The sequence below is a fragment of the Phragmites australis genome, chromosome 20, assembly GCF_958298935.1.
Source record: "Phragmites australis chromosome 20, lpPhrAust1.1, whole genome shotgun sequence".
NCBI lineage: Eukaryota > Viridiplantae > Streptophyta > Magnoliopsida > Poales > Poaceae > Phragmites > Phragmites australis.
In genome coordinates this window covers 12210386-12229196 of record NC_084940.1, presented here as the reverse complement: position 1 = coordinate 12229196, position 18811 = coordinate 12210386, and the positions used below count along the sequence as shown (strand labels likewise).

At 43.7% G+C, this 18811-nt stretch overlaps 4 protein-coding genes across 5 annotated transcripts; 2 read left to right on the top strand and 2 right to left on the bottom strand.

Annotated features, from left to right (window-relative positions):
• Positions 1-3344: 3344 nt before the first annotated feature.
• Positions 3345-6870, top strand: LOC133901291 (uncharacterized). Its single transcript, XM_062342599.1, has 3 exons — positions 3345-3857; positions 4480-5419; positions 5876-6870. The coding sequence occupies exons 2-3, from the start codon at positions 4500-4502 to the stop codon at positions 6366-6368; spliced, it is 1413 nt and encodes a 470-aa protein (XP_062198583.1). The 5' UTR covers positions 3345-3857; positions 4480-4499; the 3' UTR covers positions 6369-6870.
• A 290-nt stretch (positions 6871-7160) lies between these two features.
• On the bottom strand, positions 7161-11074 carry LOC133901292 (THO complex subunit 6-like). The gene is made up of 12 exons (XM_062342600.1): positions 10780-11074; positions 10564-10670; positions 10371-10447; positions 9835-9880; positions 9654-9714; positions 9468-9521; positions 9220-9300; positions 9085-9124; positions 8524-8630; positions 8301-8411; positions 7599-7715; positions 7161-7493 (listed from the first exon to the last, which is right to left on the bottom strand). Exons 1-12 carry the CDS (start codon positions 11023-11025, stop codon positions 7398-7400), a joined length of 1143 nt encoding a protein of 380 aa, XP_062198584.1. The 5' UTR covers positions 11026-11074; the 3' UTR covers positions 7161-7397.
• Positions 11075-12032: 958 nt separating this feature from the next.
• LOC133902204 (uncharacterized) lies at positions 12033-14677 on the bottom strand. Of its 2 annotated transcripts, none has more exons than XM_062343800.1 (3): positions 14558-14677; positions 13493-13726; positions 12033-12511 (listed from the first exon to the last, which is right to left on the bottom strand). In XM_062343800.1, the coding sequence occupies exons 2-3, from the start codon at positions 13686-13688 to the stop codon at positions 12312-12314; spliced, it is 396 nt and encodes a 131-aa protein (XP_062199784.1). In that variant the 5' UTR covers positions 13689-13726; positions 14558-14677; the 3' UTR covers positions 12033-12311. The 2 variants fall into 2 exon arrangements, with proteins under 2 accessions (XP_062199784.1, XP_062199785.1); XM_062343801.1 differs by having other exon boundaries at positions 13493-13720; positions 14558-14667.
• A 134-nt stretch (positions 14678-14811) lies between these two features.
• Positions 14812-18679, top strand: LOC133901552 (putative hydrolase C777.06c). Its single transcript, XM_062342896.1, has 12 exons — positions 14812-15200; positions 15300-15463; positions 15579-15691; positions 15783-15824; positions 15907-15962; positions 16113-16189; positions 16457-16576; positions 17046-17122; positions 17213-17276; positions 17451-17501; positions 17587-17635; positions 18320-18679. The coding sequence occupies exons 1-12, from the start codon at positions 14822-14824 to the stop codon at positions 18436-18438; spliced, it is 1311 nt and encodes a 436-aa protein (XP_062198880.1). The 5' UTR covers positions 14812-14821; the 3' UTR covers positions 18439-18679.
• Positions 18680-18811: the final 132 nt, after the last annotated feature.

Sequence of the window (18811 nt, the reverse complement as noted above, 5' to 3'; positions counted from 1 at the left end):
CTACTCCATTTTAGTGTGTGATTTGAGAAGAGAAGTGAGTTGGGTTGAGAGATTGGAAGATTGAGTGTAAGTGAGCGTAAATCCCATCTTGAGCACTTGAGTTCATGGGCAAGAAGTTCGTGAAACATTTGTTACTCTTGGAGGTGAAACCTCCTAGATGGTTAGGTGTTGCACGACGAGCTTCCATGCTTGTGGTGAGCTGCGGGAAAGTTTGTGAAGGTCTATCTCGTCTCCGCAAGTGAAGAGATAAAGCTAGTGGATCGAGGAAAGTGGTTGAAAGAGAACTAACTCTTTGAAGCTTCCTCAACAGAGATGTAGGATTCATGGTGGTGAATCTGAACTTCGGGAAACAAATCTTTATATCTCCACTTCGGCTTGTTGTTCTTGTGTTCTTGCTCAATATTTATGCATTTTGCTCAATCTACTTGTTCGTGTGTATTTGATTTTAGGTTTTTCGTGGATCTACTTGAAATCATCTCTTGGAACACATGACTTCATTTGGTTTGAGCTAGAACTCTTTAGCCATAGTTTAATTTCAGTTTGAGCATATTCTATACAGAATCCGGAGGTTCCGGATTTAACCTGGAGACTCCAGATATTGTACAATATGCTCTCAACCCGGATACTCTGGGTTGACCCGGACACTCCAGTGAACAGTATTTTTAGGGTTTTTTAATTAATATTTTCTTGCATATCTTTTGCTAGATTTGAGTAATCTTTGTCACCCTAAGATTGTAACCTTCACATTTATTTAGGTGATTATGCACTAGTTGAGCCTAGCATATTTAGGATTTTCACTTCTGAAAAATCTGTTAGTTTATTTTCCGTTGTAAGTTTAGGACAATAGTAAAAGGGGACAATTTTTTTTGTAAAAACGTCTATTCACCTCCCTTTAGGCGATATTATTATCCTTTCAACTGCCACGTAGGACAAAAACGCTAATGAGGCATGCTGATAAGGACTAGCTAGCTGACTAGGCACGAATCTATTTAAATCTACGACGTTCGCTTAGGATCGGACGGCCATAATGCATCGCGCGAAAAGGGTAAGTTATGATCTAATCTAAACCGTGCAAATGAAATCCGACGGTGAGGGGTTGGATCTACCTTAGCTCTGGCTCGGGACGATCGTTAGCGACGGGTCTTCACGGCGGCGCACGGTCGGAGGAGGGTGGAGACGACGTTGCACGACCCGGTCTTTTAATTGCTCTTCAAAATAAATTTGTTAGTCACAATAATATAATTGTCATTAGTCACCGAAATATTTACCACTTACCTAGGGGCCTAGATGCTACAAGGACGGAGACGACATTGCACGGCCCGATCTTCCACGGTGAGTGGTGGAAGGCGATATGGAGGCGTCGGCGATCCTGTTTGAGAGGTCACAGGGCGATGGAGCGGCTCGGAAAGACCTGGCGATAGCGGCCTCCATGGGCGGAGCTTGAAACTCGGTGTAGCGACATTTGGGCAGCGATTTGGCAGCGCGAAAGTGTGGAAACAACCGAGAGGGATGAAAGGATGCTCAAGGAGGGGTTCTGAGGGTTTTTATAGATGATGGGGGAAGGTCTATAGATGATGGGGGAAGGTCTGTGGCTGGCTAGGTCTTAAACGCGGTGGCTCCAAATCTGCATCGGTTTCAAAGTCTGAGCTCGGGTTCTCTGCGCAATTGACGTCCTTCTTCAATCTGTGGTCGTCAGTTACCAATTGTGCGTTCAATCGACGGTTCAATGCGTTGATTTGGGTGTGGGCTTAGCCGGATTCAAATGGGGGTGCAGTAAAGGAAGGGGAAAAATTAGGAGGTGGGAGATGATTCCAATGGTTGGGGCCTACTTGGCAGTGAGAGAGAGGAAGAGGGGGAAAATTGGGCTGTCACATTTCAGTTTCCAAGTTACCACAAACCACATTAAGTCGATCTAACATTTTGTGAAGGCATGAGCCAAACATGACCTATGGGTGCAACCATATTTGTCCTTGTAACGAAAACAATTCTTTCACGGTGCCGCATCTAGAAGTTCTTCCCCCCTTCATCACGGTGAAAATGAAAAGGATCCCTTCATGTCCTTGTCGTGGACCGGCAACTGCTGAGTTGAGCCACTGATCAGTATGCGTACGTCTGAATAGGAAGCAACTGAGCATGTAGCTCACGCAAGACGATGATTACTTTGTCCAATTCACTCGAGACCTACTCGTGGAAAGTTTCAGGGACAAATGTATCCGCCTCTGGAAACTGTTTGTTCCTGTGGTTCAACGAAAATGTCTATGTGCGGAAACTGTTAATTCCATTGGTTTCTGAAGATGGCATCTCAATTGTTTTTCGCTTTGCTTTTTATCCAGGGTTTGCTAGGATTGTTTCCCCGTTCAAATCCCGGTCATTCACAGCTGCTGCTGGAGCACGCATGATGTGACGGAGCACACGAATTGGTGGCGAAACAGCCGGCAGGGCAAAGGATTATTTCTTCATCGATGGGCAGGATTAGGCAAAGGCGGCGGCGGTTTCGCCGAAGAAAATGCGAGTTAGGCCGGTAAAGTGAGGGGATCTTGCCTTGCGTGTGTGCTCGAGATAGCACCGTACACTTCTCTTTTTCCTCTTTTTTCTTTGGTAATTGATTGGTTGCTTTTGCGGTTCTGCCTTTGCTTCACACCATCTTGTGTTGCTTCGGTGTAAAGGAAATTCTTAGGTGCTAATTTATCGGGAGCATAAATTAGATCAGTCTAGAAAGAATTATGTAACTTTATATATAAGGTTCTATGATTGTAGAAGGAATTTTGATCCTTAAAATCTTGAATCTATTCATTTTTAAACTGTATAGGGTGAAAAAAAAAAGACGTTCATCCTACCTAATCTCATAGGTTCCTTTTGGAAACATGCTTCTCGGTAGAGTTAGTCAAATGGATTAGCACGAGACATGTAAATTTTGGTATGATCCTAGCTCGATCCAATTTTAATCGGGTCGGCACTTATACCTAGACTGAGATCGAGTGCCGGTACAGACTGGCCCGGCTAAGCACCATTCCGTCTTGTCGTTGTCACCAGGGGCGACGCCAGGTTCATGACCATGGTGCACATGCACCGGGGTCCTTCAAAAATTGCAATACTATTTTGTGGTGCATCAGCCAGGAGACACGTGACCCCACCGCCCTGCAGGCTGCAGCACTCTCACCTCAGCTGCAGCCAGGAGGGTCAGCAAATTGGAGCGGAAACAAAACAAACGGACAGGTTCGCTTTGATTCCTGCCGAAAGAGACTCTCAGGAAGGAAGGAACCCACGAGACGGCACGGATTCTCTGCACCTTCTCCCAGACTGCCTCGTTCAGAAAACGCCTCAGGAAAACAGCGATCAAAATCCCACTGAAAATGAGATGACGCGAGAGAAAAATCTGGGAGAGGAGGAAGAACAGTAGCCCAAAAAGAGAGAGAGGAAATTCAGTCATGAAACAATGGCGCTGCCAGTGAAGGTGAGCAGTGCATGGACGGCTGCACGTGCATTTTTGACCTCTGTTCACTTCTTCATCCAGCGTGTAAAGATTAAAGAACAGTATTACTACTGATCCAACGAAAGGGAGAGGGCGAAAAAAAATATCATTTCACTTGGCGGTTTCTTCCGCCGTTACTCTTTGCGTTCACGTCGTTATCCGGAAGAGCAACAAGGGGAAGCGAGGAGGGAGGAAAGATCCCTCCTTTTGCTCCTCGCTCCCGTCTCCTCCTCCTCCGCAGTGGGATACGCATACGCCTCTAGATTCAGTCAGCGGTGATGTTCCAGTGGAATCGGCATCGAGCTGTCGAGGTTTCTGGCGTCCAAGAACTCATCTTCGTCCTGTAGGTTCGCGCCTCCTGCGGTCTTACTGGTCCAGGTTCCAGGTAAGATCCTTCGTCTGAACTTCTTTTTTTTCTCTTGTGACGTCGAGAACGGATGAACCCCTCTGGTTTCCTCTGTGATGATCTGATCTACAGCTGCGTCTAGCCAAATTCTGAAGTTAAGGAAGCGTCTGATTTGGGACAGATCCGATTCCTCTGATTCGTTTGCTGCCCCAAATCGGGGAGCCAGTCGAGAAATTGCACAATCTTTGTTTCTTTTGTCCTTCTTTCTTTCCTTTTCCTTTTCTTTCTTTTTCCTTTTTGCTTCTGGAGGTTTCCACTCGGAAATTGGCAATTGCTTGATTGGTTATGGACATATCGTGTAGTTCAACGTTCCTTGCATGTCTGCGGATCATGTCTTCTTTCTCTTTTTTTCTTGTCTGAAAGAAAGTTGTCTTCTACTTATTGAGCTTATTTAAGTTCCTTGTAGCATCTAGACTCCTTTGATGCTAAAAAGCAATTATTGATGGACAGAGTGATAAGTCTATCAGACAACAATTAACATTTGTGGACAGTCTAAGTTGTGATGCGATCCAAATTTGGAGAAATTCTCTGTCCTTATTGTTGTTCTCATTATGGAACAAGTGTCTACTGGATTGATGCCAAGCAATTTTGTGATGGGCAGGTTGTTAGCATGTGAGAGTGATGGCGGCTGCTGAAGCGAGAGCTGCTTGGCAACGCGCTGCTAACCGCTGCTTGGTTCAGGAGGATGCGAAGAGAGCTCCGAAACTGTCATGCTGTCCGCCGTCCCTGCAACCGCATGAGACGAGCGGTGGAAATCCTACGAACCCACAAGATCTCCATATCCCTAATTTTATCCCTATAAACTGGAATCTGATGAACTCCAATCTGCCCATGGATACCCAGTGGTGGCTTCAGTTGCAGCCGAACTACGGGTGCCAGATGGCTCTTGCCAGGGAGCACCTGAATTATATGAATGGAGAAGCTGGTGAGAAGAAAATGGAAGGCGCAGTGCCAGTGTCTAAACTTGAGAATATCGAAGCTAAGAAGATTGAGGATCCTTTTGAGTTTTCGTGGAACGTTTCGACAACTTTTATGAAGCAATCATCCGAAACATGTTTGGAAGAGTTGAAGACTCTTGGTGGCTATACTCCGACGAGTCTTAAGTGCAAAGGAAATGCCAACAACTGTGTTCACGAGGGTAAAGAGTTTATGGAGTTCAAAACTTTTGATCCTTTGTTTCCAAAGAAACTGCAAAATGAATACTGTGAGATGCATGCACCTTGGGAAGAAAGCAGGAAGTCTCAGCCATGGTGGCAAGTAGCTGATGCTGATGGTTTGGCTTCCCTTGTTGCCGACAGAGTAATGCAAAACATTGTGAACAATGATCTGCCAAGACCCACTCAGACAGTACGGGCTCGTGGAGCTAAATTAGACAGCCCTGGAAACAAGGATGATTATGGGCAGCTATTGCCTTCTGCTGGTAAAGAGCCGGATCCTGTACATGACACTATAGTGTGCAGCTACAGTGTTTCAAGCACCAACGAGACAAATTCGTCTGATGGGGGAGGTTGGCAACAGCATCTAGGAAATAATATGCCTGGGTAAGTGTTTTTCAGTTATATTGTTTCACAACCAGTCAATCACCAAAACTTACAATGAGCTGTCTTCCTCTTTTTGTCGTTTTATGTAGTTTTCCCTACTACAAAGTAAAAGCTTAAATGAACCATCATTTCCATATATTGCATTTGAGAGAGACTAGTTAGTGAGGCTGAATATGAAGAGTATACTTCTCTCCTAATCCTCCGGTTCAATACAAAGTTCGATTCAGTTTTATTTGTTTACAATAAAAAGTAATATTCGGAGTCACATTTTGTATTTTATTTGAAATTTGATTTTGATGTGATCTGGGTATCATATGATCAGATGGTAAACATCCTTTGTATCCTCCATCTAGACCTCTTTCTTTTCCCAGCACTTGGAAACATTAGATGTCTTCTATTTGTCAAAGCCTTTTCCAGCTCCCACCAATGCATTAATATCATCACATTTGACTGCAGGGGTGAACAGGAATCTTATAGTTCCTCTGATAGTTCTCCAGGAAGCAAGCCAACATATCAGAATGCCTCTGAAAGGGCCAAGCTGCTAGACGCTCTCCGCCACTCACAAACACGTGCTAGGGAAGCCGAGATGGCTGCCAAGAAAGCCTATGACGAGAAGGACCATGTCATCATGCTTTTGTTCCGTCAGGCATCACACCTCTTCGTTTGCAAGCAGTGGCTGAAAATGCTGCAGTTGGAGAACATATGCCTCCAGCTCAGGTTCAAAGAGCATCACATAGCAACCATGTTCCCAGAACTTATTCCCTGGATGACGGTGAAGGAAAAGGTGGCACCAGGGCAAGAGCGGAAAGATGTGACGAGGAAAAAAGGCAGGAGGCCGAACAGGAAAGGCGGCCTCCGCAAGGCCGTCGTGTTTGCAGCTGGTGTAGGTATCGTTGGCGCTGGATTGCTTCTTGGCTGGACTCTCGGGTGGCTGCTGCCCAAGCTGTAAGTTCCATCATCTTCAAAGACGGCAAAGTTGACGAGATAAGTATCTCCTGTGTGCGCTAAAATGAATAGCTGATATATAAGCTCCAAGTGTATGCTTCATGAAGCAGGAGAGTGAAATTGCCAGATTCTTAGGACACATTCATTCTAGTCTGTTGATTTGGTTTGGAAGCCGTGGTGATCATTGCTCGATACCTTCTTTTGGCTCCTGTCCTGTATATATAGGAAGGATTCGGTGCACATATTGCCAGAAACTGGGCACTTCTGTAGGTTCCATGGCACTTCGTTTGAGTGTTGTACATAGGGGTCAGTGGTGGTCTGGTGGAACATGAAATCAGTCGACTTCAACAATGTATGCACTAGTACTGTAAATCTGTAGCTTTTATTTGCTTAATCTAGTAGGAATTTGTACTAATCAGCTTGCTGCCTACTGGTAGCGTATACTCATCACAGATTTGCATGTATCTTATTTCACCTGGTGAGTATGTGCTAAAATCATTTATTCATTCTGTGCATACGGTTTTTATGTTTTTTTTAGAGACCCCTAGGAGGGATTATGATTTTATCTGAAGAAGAAAACTGGCACCTAAATTCAAGCCGAAGAAGGCTCAAACCTGGGTGGTGGAAGTATACAGCGATGTTTTTGGATGTTGATCCACGTGAATGTTAGCACTTAGTTGGAAATCTCAATACATGAGAAATATAGGGACGGCACCAGGGCCACCAACTGAAAAGTAGCTGCGGGATGAAACATCAGCAGTGTTCAAATAAAACGTGACCTGTTTTTAGAGCAGTGAGAATTTGAACGGACTTTTTTGAACATTATTTGAACTCGTAGAACTCCCCAACTGCTTAACGTCTTGGAACATATTGATCAGTAAAGCATTGTCAGGTACAACATGGAAAGAACCTAGCACAACAGCAGCGAAAAAAGTACAGTCATCACGCTGCATAGCAAGGCTAAGTGTGATCTTGGAAGTTGCATTCTCCGCCACTACGCGATGTTAGAAGAGTGTCGCTGCTCATGGATAGTTTACTTGTCCAAGCCCCGGCTACCAAATGTGCACAAATGGCTCCCAAGTTCTGAGATCACATCCACCAGACCTCCATATCCGGCTACAGCTGCTATCTGCACAAGGGTCGTGATTGTGAACAGATCGCACAGCACCAGGTTGAGGAGAACAAAACCAAGAAGTAAGTTCAAATGAGGATCGAAAAGGAGATAGTTACATACCCCGGATGAATGGATAGAGACAGAGAACGCCGACTGGGGAGCACACTTTATTTGCGAAAGAACAGTCCCATTGATTGTGAAACGAGAGAGCACAGGTTCAGCACCAACTGCTAAAATCTGAACGGATGCAAATGAATGAAAAAGGCAAAATGAAGGCACAGTTAGCATGCTTTCTGGATCACAAGAGTCAAGAAATAATGGATGCTGCTACATTGTTTATCTGTTTCCCACCTATCATAAACTTCTGGCAGATCTCTAGTAAAAAGAGGACATATGAAAACCATGTTATTCTTTAGACAGAATATGGACTTGCTTAGCTAAAGTGTTACAGCTTAATTCCTATCCCTATCGAAATGTAAGGTGTTTTTCTAAATGATGTCTACAATCAATTTCCAGATCCACACAAATTTATAACTGCATCAAACTTTGATTTTGCAGTCAAACAGATAATGAAAGCTTGGAAATGGGCACTATACCGTTATTAAATCATGCACTGGTGGGAACTATCAAACACCCTAATCGAATGAGATGCAAGGAAAAAGTAATTAAATAGGTGGATAAGTGATTAACTACAACCATAAAGCTTGGTAAAGTCACTAAAAATGATATGATCTATCTAAATATGTTTTACTCTCCAATAGCGATCAGTTTACTAGTTTGCTAGACACTAGTTTAGTCAGGATGTAAATGGAAAGCACTCACTTGGTTCTTGTCAAACAACAAGTCTTGAACAGGAGCATGACAATCCAAATTAAAGACGCATTCATTTGAAAGAAGACTCCAAACTGATACGCCACTAGATGTGCCACAAGCCTGAAGACAGTACAAATGAGAATAAAGAAAATGTAGATAAACAGCATATGATGCCAAGAAAACTAATTATGACCAACTACTTCATGGATATCAGTTTAGAGGTTCATTATACCAGCCAACTTTCACTTGCATCAATAGCAACGCAACTGACCCATGAGCTCTTAAATGCCTTGTTCTTTACTGGATGTATAACCTGAGTACACTTCCCACCTCTGCAATCTGCAATGTCCAAAAGCGAATGAACAGGCATGGCCACAGAAATTTCAGGCACCCATAGCCTTTAAAAGGCACCAGACACTTTTAATTGTACGGTAAAATGGGTAAACCAACATTTTGCATGCTATGAGCCTATGACAAATAATAATGCCTAAAATATTGTGTGCTATGAGTCTATGGCCAAAAATAATACAGAAAATAAAGAAAGCAACACATAATCAGAAGGAACAGAGATAGCTATAGGCCTATAGCTTGTTGGGCACGGTTTGTTTTCCCTTTATATGTCATGAATAGGTAAATATTTTTTCAATATATTGTTCAGCCATTTCTTAACATTGTTCTGCCATCTGAATTTGCACATGCTCTTCAAATAGAGTCCGGATTCAAGAAGAACATCAAAATACATGCGAACCACAAGACATAAGAAAAAGAACGCCATTTGGAAATCATCACTCACCCCAGATACGGGCAGTCCCATCCTCTGATCCAGTTACCACCTGAAAGAAAAAAGAACAGGGCGCTTAGTAACAGATGGTACATAATGCAGGCAAGATCTACATGAAATAATGGAATAGTAACATAACCAAAGAACCTGGCGGTTTGCCTCACGAACTGCAATGCTGTGCAAATAGTCAGTATGCCCCTTGAATGTCATTTTACATTTACCACTCTCCTGAGAGAAGCAGCCATGATAAAGATTACTGTCAGATACCTCCTCAAGCATATAGAACATTATAATCATCCAAGCTTGCAACACTACTGACTCTCAAGCAGAACCACAGTTCCTTTTAAGTGGTTCAAGACTCCTATATGTAGCATTTACCTCAAGAAAATACATACCACATCCCAGCAGTAAGCACATGCATCACCCGCTGCTGCAAAAATAGATCCTTCCTGTTTCGAAGAATGATGACAACAAATAAGATATATAGAAATTGAACCAAGCAATATGCACGAGGAACAAACATTAAAGACTATCATGCATCCTGGAACAATGTAAAGTTATGGAAAATTTCAGTTATTAACCTGCTTGTTAATTGCAATGGCATTGTTTTCAGGTATTGGAGAGCGAGCACCCCAAGGACCTCTACAAAATTGCAAGCAACAGCAATGAAAACATGGCAAACGGGAGGATCAGAGCAGTTCTCCTGAAAAGGCTATACACTGAATGGTCTATGAGATGTGCAAGTCTTTCATAGAATCTTACTCGTGTTGAGGGTTGACCAAGTCAAGTGCTGGTTCTAGATGATCCCCTGGAGAGAAAAAAGCAAAATAGAGTAAAAGAATAAAATAACTGAAACATAGAAGACAACATAGAGTGCTTTTGGTACATTTTCACACATATGCTTTGTTATGTTTTTTGAGCAGCAGATGCTTTGTTTCACTCAGTACTTATACAACTAAAATTGATTAAGCACTGAAAAAAATCAACTTGTGCATCGGTGCAGGGGGGTACACTTGCATAAAAGATTTGAATGCATTTTCATAGAGGAAGTGAGTAGCAATTATCGAGCATTATTACATAAATCATGTTCCCCAGTAGCATGATTGCAAATAATATTCAACTGCTGGCTCAATCCCACAATGCAAGGTGAGATTACGCATAAAGCCTACACCTTTGTCAAATATTTATGTTTTTTCTTTGCACGTGTGTGCTTTAACAACAACTGAATCCCCTAGCTAAGCGCATGTCCAAGAAATCGAAAAAACCGAGCCGAAGAATGGAAGCTCCCTGTACAGCACCTTGCAGGGAGAGCGGCACAAGGCAGCTCTGCATCTCGTGCCACCTCCAGCCCCGGATGCGGCCGTCGTCCCCGCAGCTGGCACAACCAACCGAAGAATCACGTCGCCATTAGCCCATTACCATCTCCAACCAAAAAAACGAACATTGCCACAGAGAATAGAAGAAGCGGCAGTCAAGCAGTCGGTCAGTCACCTGAAGAGCAGCGGCTGCTGCGGATCGGGGTAGAACCTGACGTCGTAAGCGGGGCCTCTGTGCGCCTGCACGATGCAGACGGGGTCTACCAGCGCGGCGGCGTCCGGCTGCGAAGCGGACCGAGAACAGTTCAGGCACCGGCCGGCCGTCTCCGGGAAGCGGTTCTTGCCTCGGAATGGAACGGGGGACGGGGGGGGGGGGTGGAGAGGGGCAGACCTGGGAGGGGGTTGCGGTTGCGGAGGAGATGCAGGATGAGAGGGAGAAGGAGGCGAGGGAGCCGTCGCTGGAGGCGGCGGCGAGGAGGACGTCGGGGTCCGGTTCATCGCTGTGGTCGAAGAAGACGGCGCGGAAGAGGGTGCGGCAGGAGAGGTCGCGCCCCCGCAGTATGCCCCGCCGGTACGCCGCCTCGTCCCACCCGCGTGCGTCCATCGCCGGATGCGCCTGCGCCGTCGCCGCCGACATGGTCACCTCCTCGCGGATCTTGCTGCTGCGCGCTGCGCTGCTGCTAACGGAGGAGTGAAGGCAAGTCGGCTGGGCCTGGGCTGCTTTCAGCCAGGATTCTGCTCGATCCCGGCCCACCCAACTGCACTCCATCTACTAGACTACCAATGCGAATAGTAATGGACCTTTCTAAAAAAAAGTAATGGAACTGTGTACCATTACAATATACCAGACTACCTGGAGTCAATCTAGGATATATTAATTAATATAAAGAAATAAAAAAATATATAGGATAATAAAAAAATTTATATACATGAAATTCATAATATGATCATATAATTTTAGAAGAAAAAGAATAACAAGTATATAGACGAGCACTGGGGAAACCACGATGAGGGAGAGGGTGCACAGGCACCCCTCTTATCCAAATACAATTGATAATAGCTATAATAAATAGTGATTTACTGTAGCAATGATGAACAGTAAAGACGCATGCACCCCTAGTGCATGTGCTGACTTTGTCCGTGTGGACAGGAGGGTGAAAGGCACATGCACTCCTTGCAAATGAGGAGGATCAAGATAGTGACTGTTGTGTGAGAGAATAAAAATAATTCTCACATAGTATATTGGTGTAAAGATAGTGCGATAGATGTGATCTCTGTAGTAGATAGTGGTGAAGGCTACGTGTAGGCAGCGGCATACCCTCTCCAGAAAGCCAACATTGTAAGCAAAGTGTGAGACGGTGCACCCTCTCTAGATATCCGACAATGTAGGTAAAGTGCGGGAGGCATCACACTCTGGAGAAACCCGACAGTGAATACATGAATGATAAATATTGAACATTTAGATATGAAAGACAAATAATAATATATTGAATGTATTTTTAAAAAGATAATCATGATTCAATTTTACAATGATGATCATTTATTCAACTCGGGTGGACAGTGAAGATCAATCGAATCTATCACAACTCATGCACTTTATAAGAATATAGATTTGATACCCAATCTTATTACAGCTTCAGAGCATAGTGAATTGGTGATATAGAATAATACACTGTCAAGCACAATAATTTCAGTATCAAAATGCCACATTTGGTATTTTTACATGCCTCTGATCAAGCAACAAACCACAACCGACATGATGAAATATAGTATAGCTTACAAACAGTCAGCTCTTACAGCTCCAGAGCGTGTACAAAAGACCGCTCGGTGTATACATTGGGAAGCGTATATTGATCTAGTTATAGCTCATGTTAATGTTTTCGCAGCTAGTGGAGGCAGAATCTCCTCCAGGCTATTTAGTCTTCACTTGCTGTCAGATCCCTTCTTCGGATGGATAGCTTCGACAATAGCTTCGATCTCTTCCTTTGCACGCTCGAAGACATTCGGACCTTTAACTTTGTCAACTGGTGTGTCCTCGCTTATGTCATTGCTTGTCCCGTGAGTTTCATTTGTATGGGTCTTTATTTTGTGCAGGTTCCCCTCCTTGTCTTCCTTATGCGATTCTGCATGCATTCAGATTCAGAGAGCGATGCACCAAACAACATAAAGTTCTGAATAGAAGTGCTATTAGTACTGCTGATTTAAAAATTACCCCAAGCATGACAAATAGTTATACAAACTTTAAATTAAGAAATTTGATAAATTTCTAAACTAATATTTATACTCCGTTCCTGTTTTTGCCTTTGCATCCAGAAAAGCAGTGCTTCCTTAAGCAGTGAAGCACTGCTATGTTTGAAAGAATATCCATGACATGCATGATCTGCAGTAAATTTTAAAGTTTTGGCAATGACAACCATTATGAATTCGATATGCACAAAAGGCCCTTTCTACAACTTAAATAAAGGCTGCACACTAATATTCTCGGCCTCACTTTTAGTAGTTTTGTGATCTCTCTGCAAACACTCGTTGAACAGATAACAGACCTACTCTTTCGCAACAAGGTGAAAGAATTAAGACAGATGCAAGACATGTTTTTTCATCAATATAAAGAAAGGGACTGAAAATGCTGTAAAAATGAAGCAGGAAGCCAAACTTCACATTTGCAAATGATTTAATGTAAAATCATTGTCTTTCGTCATGAATCACATAATGATGTGCGAATAATATCAAGAAATGACAAGCTGAATCTTGTGCAATTATCTTGACCACAACGCCTATTAAGGAAGGTTCAAGCTGTAGTAGCTGGCAGCTGGCTAGCTGGGCCAAAAGGTTTTCCTGTGACTACCTTCGATGGCCTTGGGTAGGAACTAGGAAGGATCAGCCATTCTATTGGGAAGTAGCTTAAAGTGTACTTAGCTTGAATTGGTATAGATGAACAATGCGCAGGGTTCAAGTATACCACTGTGAAAAGCGCTAAGATGTGAATTGTTTCTCTGTAACACTACTGTTCTTTCGTTCTTCTTATCCTCCAATTTTTTCCCTTCCCTTTTCTATACTCAAAATCGGAGAATTAAAGGTGAAATATGATTAGCTTAGGTAAATACCATCCTTCTTTGAGGGACTGGAATGGTGCTCCATCTTAGTATGAACAGCTCCAGCTAGAGCCTCGATCTCTTCCTTTGCTCGCTCAAGCAGATTGGGACCCTTCACCTTGTCCACAGATGTATTCTTGGTTATATCGTTGCTTGTTCCATGAGTCTCCTTGTCATGAACGTTGTCTTTGTTCATGACACTTCCCATTCACAGCAGAGTACTTCCTCCTCTGCACTCCACTGTTCCTGAAAACACAAGAACTTTCAGCACATCAGAAAACACAAGGCAAAACTTGGGACCTTCACTTAGAGAAGGGACGCACAAAGACACACAGCATAAGCATTTGACTCTTCCAGATTCACTTAGAGAAGGGACACACAAAGACCACAGAGTAAGCATTCAACTCTTCGTACGATTCATTGTAACAGAAGAAAATGGCGAGTGGCCAGCTTGCATCGCATGAAACTATATAGTACACCTCCAAGATGTTTCTAACTAATACTAAACTGAGAGTGCTGACCAAGACGATCTATGTGGTAGTTAACAGACACCAAATTAGCAGCCATTACTCTAGCAAAATGCACAAAACTGACATGATTACCTCCTCGTGTCCACTACAGATTGCCTGGGGAACAGGCCAGTGGTCTGGTTGTGGGGAGGATATTCAAGAATCTGCTAGGGTGCACAACCACGAGTATCATTTTTCAGTGAATTTGGGAACTCCAGCCCATGTTACGGATTGCCATTTTCCCACTTGTGTAGCATAAACTGATGTAACGATCTGTCACGGACGGCAAGGACGCTATTCGTCCATTCAATAATCCGATAGTTTGTTCTATATTGTGAACCGAAGCATGACCGCTGCTAAGAACGAACTATCCCTAACATCGACCTACGCTATGTCGCTATCCCAAGATTCATTGGTGTTCATTCAGGCGAACACCACGTCTCCGATTGCTCCTCACGTCGTCGATGCCAACTAATACAGAAAGGGTTAATAATATAAGGGGAGAGAGAGAGAGAGAGAGAGAGAGAGAGAGAGCGGCAGGGGCTGGGGTAGGGGGAGGCGGACGTGCCTGTGGCTGGCCGTCGTCGCCGGCGAGGCGATCCGGTGAAGTCGATCGCCTACGGCAGGGGCGGAGATGCGGATTCGGAACCGCGCACGATGGGAAGGGGAAGGGACAGAGAACGAAGCGACGGTATATTCCTCTATCTAGGCCGACCCAGACCAGCCCATACCGGCCCAGCCCGGCCCGGCCGTACCGACCATTTGAGTGCCTTTCACCGACATGTGGGACCAAAATACTTCTGCCCTATCTGTCATTGAACGTACACCTTTCATGAGGCAAGTACGGAAAGTTTTGGACCTTTCTCTGCCACCGAACGCGCCCGGGAATCCGAAGGGCCCACTTGCCAGCGTCCCTCCCTCCGCCCCGCGACAAGCGGCCGCTGACCAGGGACCACTCGCCGTCTCCGAATCGTCCGCCGGCCGCCGCTGTCTCCCGCCGTCGCCGCCGATGCCCGGCGCCGGCGCCGGCGCCGGCGCGATTGCCTCTGCCCTCCTGCGCGCCCACGTCCCGCTCATGCCGCCGCCGCGCGCGTTCCCCTGCCTCGCGGCGGCGCGCCTCCCTTTCCTCCGCGCCCGGGCGGCCACAGCATCGTTCCCGTTCCAGTCCTCGTCCTCACCGCGCCTTCCCCTCCTCCCTCGCCTCTGCTCCGGTGCGTCACGTGTGTAAGAACTGTACGAAACTGCCGCCCGCGCGGCCGCGCTGCAGCTATTCGACGTAATGCCCCTCGTTGTTTGTTTGTTTCCTCCAGCGCGCTCCTTCTGTGGCGTTGCTTGTGCTTCTCCTGGCGGCGCGGGGTCGGACCCGGCGGCGGAGCAGCGGCCGCAAGAGTCGGAGCTCATCTTCCTCGGCACGGGCACCAGCGAGGGCATCCCGCGCGTCAGCTGCCTCACCCACCCCACCAAGACCTGCCCCGTATGCCATTGCCCTCCGTCTCCATCTCCGTTTCACCACCAACAATGTTGCATGATTCACGCCGTGCTTTTTGTTTCAAAATGCTGTTTACTTCTTCGTCCTGTCCTGCATTCAGGTTTGCACCAAGGCGTCCAAGCCGGAGAACCGGAACAGGCGGCGCAACACCTCCATCCTCCTGCGCCATGCCACTTCCTCGGGCACCGCCAACATCCTCGTCGACGCGGGCAAGTACGCGCAATGGCTGCACTATAAGCCGTACCTCTCGCTTCATATCTTTTCCAATCTGATTCATAAGCTCATGATTTGTTTCCTCTTTCAGGTTCTTCTACCACTCGGCGCTCCAGTGGTTCCCCACGTTTGGGTACTGTCCCTGAGCTGCACGAATGTTCAGTGTTTGTTTCTGTGAAAGTTGGTCATGCTAAGTGTCTACCAATGATCATCAGGTTGAGGACGATTGATGCTGTCATTATTACCCATTCTCATGCTGATGCCATTGGAGGTTGTAACCTTTGCCAACCTTTTTGAGTCCTGTTGGTTTAACTTAAAGCAAAAGTGTTTGTATTAATCAGGAAGATAATCTTTGTTCCCTTTTTTATCTTGTCCTTGCCCAAAAAAGAGAGAGAAAGAGATAACTGCTCCTCTGATGCAGGACTTGATTGCCTTCGTGATTGGACGAACAATGTCCAGCCATCGATCCCAATATATGTGGTGGATCGTGATTATGAGGTTGCGATAACCTTTTTTTTTTTTCCGGTCTTTCTACTACTGCCAATCTGCCATGGATGCATTGGAGAATTTTAAAGATTACATGTAGAACTGTGAACTGTCCTATCTGTGTTGACCTGTCATCATAAAACAGTACCTCATGTCGAGTGAACTATCAACTAAATGATTATTGCCTTTTTTAGTTTTTTTTCTCATTTTCGTCCTGATCGTAAAAAACTGGTTCATATTTTCTTTCACTCTTTCCCTGCATTTGCTTGTCTGTTCCAGGTGATGAAGATGACCCACTATTATTTGATTGACACAAGTGTTGTTATACCTGGAGCTGCAGTTTCAGCATTGCAATTCAACATTATAAAAGAGGAACCATTTATGGTTCATAATCTTGAGGTTTGTAATCTGAATGATGAGTAGCAAAAGTAAGAAGTAAAAGTAATACCGCATACTATTAGCGGTAACTAGTGATTTTTTTGTTTTACTATCACAGTCATTTTTTCCTGTCAACTAGGGGAATGCCGTATGGGGCCACAATTATAAATTTACTCTTATACGCTTGTTTTGGTCAACTATCATTGCAATAGATTCACTTAATTAATTGAGAATATGTTAGTAATAGGTCAAGTAGAAGCCCCGTAATTTGAGTAAATTGGATTAGAATGACTGCCCAGAGCAAAGTGGGAAGCTTGCCACAAGTTTTAATTAATCTATGATGAAGTTATCGTTTATTCTTTAAGTTAACTGTCTAAGTGCCCATTTAATTTGCTTTTCACTATATCAGTGTATGCCAAGCGCATTCTTGCCACATAACAGATTGAAATGCTTAATTTATATTTCTGAAGGTATGATTTCTTCATTTCAGGTGATTCCTTTGCCTGTTTGGCATGGTCAGGGTTACCGCTCTCTTGGTTTTCGTTTTGGTGACATATGCTACATAAGGTAATTTGAGTCCATTTCAAGGCTAATTTTGTTACAATGAATTGTGTTGATGTGTAAGGCCTCTTTTCTGAATTGCTCTTATGTCTGCAGTGATGTTAGTGATATACCGAAAGAAACCTACGAGCTTCTGGAAAACTGTGAACTTCTTATATTGGTATTGTTTCTTTTGTTTATTTCTAATTGTTAAATCATGAAATATTTGATTGACCGGAAAGTTGTAAACTCTTTACGTTGTTAGCTTTCCTTATTAACTTGCTTCTCGTGCCATCGTTCATAAGTCTTGACTAAAAATTGGATTTAAGTTTGCTTGTATGATAACTTTGTACAGGATGCTCTAAGACCTGATCGTTCTTCTTCAACACACTTTGGGCTACCAAGGGTTAGTTCTACAGTTGTACTGTAACAGCTCTTAGATTCTTATGGTTTTACTGTATTCCTTTTTGATATATTCTTCAACTGTGCAGGCCCTCGATGAAGTTAGAAAAATCAAACCAAAGAAAACATTGTTTACTGGTAGGACCTGTTTGAATAATCATGTACATGTTTTATTGTGAATATAGAGAATTTCATCAAACGAGCTTTCAGATTTCGACTCTACTGCGTTTTCGTTTCACTGTGGGTGTACAAAACACAACCCTCTCCTGAACAGATTGCTCAGTTTGCTATAGAAAAGCTTGCATGATTGTTTTGTAGAAAATTTACCTGCCTTTTATTTAGGTTTTAAGTGGGTGGGATTTCATTTCAAAAAGGAAAGGAAAATGGTCAAGGTAGTTGAACTAATGAACTATCTAACTATTTTGATCTTTTTAACAAATTCTTCAATAATTTGATGACCGTATGTATGCCACAGCAAGAATGTAGAGGAAGTCCTACATGCATAATTTTAAGTCACGTCGAGGTTATTATATTTTTTATCATTATTTGATATTAATTACAATACTTATGAAAGAAAATACTAAATATTTACACCCATCACCCTTTAGAACTTACTGAAGTCAGAAAGGGGCTATTGCCCCCATTTTCTCCAGCATCGAAAGTATGAGAAACTCAAGTGATATTCCTTTCTTGTTTGTGGACATGGAATCCTATAGTGTTTAATTTGATCAGATTGTATTTACATGTCTGATGTCTCATCTTTTATTGTTTACACTTTACATTATGTTGCTATTGATAAGTTGAACTGAATGATATCTTCAGGAATGATGCATTTAATGGACCATGAGAAGGTAAACAATGATCTTGCCAGGCTGATGGAAACAGAGGGTCTTGACATCCAGCTTAGCTATGATGGTCTCAGGATACCTGTAAGGCTTTAGAATTATTATTCTTCCGAACACACGCAATGTTCTTTCTTTTATGTGCTGCTAGTTGATGTTTACAGAGTTTCTTTAGTTCCACTTCAGTAAAATGATGATTACCAAATGTAATCTGTTGAACTCGGATGCATTGAGCCTTTCCTTTTCGTTCTTTCCCCTCAAAAGAGGAAACTTATGTAAGCAAAGTTACACCATCTCATTTCCCAACGGAATAAAGTCAGATTACTGATTTTTATGAATCGATATTTCTTTTCTTTTGCGATTTGCACTCTGCCATTGATTTTTTTTATTTTTTTATTTTTTTGTGTGGATATGTAGTATTGTAAAACAAGCTCAAACTTTCCTGTAAGATCAGGGAGCATACAAGGGAGCA

Bases quoted from the DNA above. Each gene is read 5' to 3' on its own strand.
- LOC133902204 (XM_062343800.1), bottom strand. From the start codon at position 13,688: ATGGGAAGTGTCATGAACAAAGACAACGTTCATGACAAGGAGACTCAT. The intron at 12,512-13,492 runs GTATTTACCTAA...GAATGCATGCAG, and splicing joins CAGTCCCTCAAAGAAGGATG to AATCGCATAAGGAAGACAAG.
- LOC133901292 (XM_062342600.1), bottom strand. From the start codon at position 11,025: ATGTCGGCGGCGACGGCGCAGGCGCATCCGGCGATGGACGCACGCGGG. The intron at 9,522-9,653 runs GTTAATAACTGA...TCTTCGAAACAG, and splicing joins CCATTGCAATTAACAAGCAG to GAAGGATCTATTTTTGCAGC. The intron at 8,412-8,523 runs GTATAATGAACC...TACTGTCTTCAG, and splicing joins ATGCAAGTGAAAGTTGGCTG to GCTTGTGGCACATCTAGTGG.
- LOC133901291 (XM_062342599.1), top strand. From the start codon at position 4,500: ATGGCGGCTGCTGAAGCGAGAGCTGCTTGGCAACGCGCTGCTAACCGC. The intron at 5,420-5,875 runs GTAAGTGTTTTT...ATTTGACTGCAG, and splicing joins CTAGGAAATAATATGCCTGG to GGGTGAACAGGAATCTTATA.
- LOC133901552 (XM_062342896.1), top strand. From the start codon at position 14,822: ATGAGGCAAGTACGGAAAGTTTTGGACCTTTCTCTGCCACCGAACGCG. The intron at 15,464-15,578 runs GTATGCCATTGC...TCCTGCATTCAG, and splicing joins ACCCCACCAAGACCTGCCCC to GTTTGCACCAAGGCGTCCAA. The intron at 15,963-16,112 runs GTTGTAACCTTT...CCTCTGATGCAG, and splicing joins TCATGCTGATGCCATTGGAG to GACTTGATTGCCTTCGTGAT.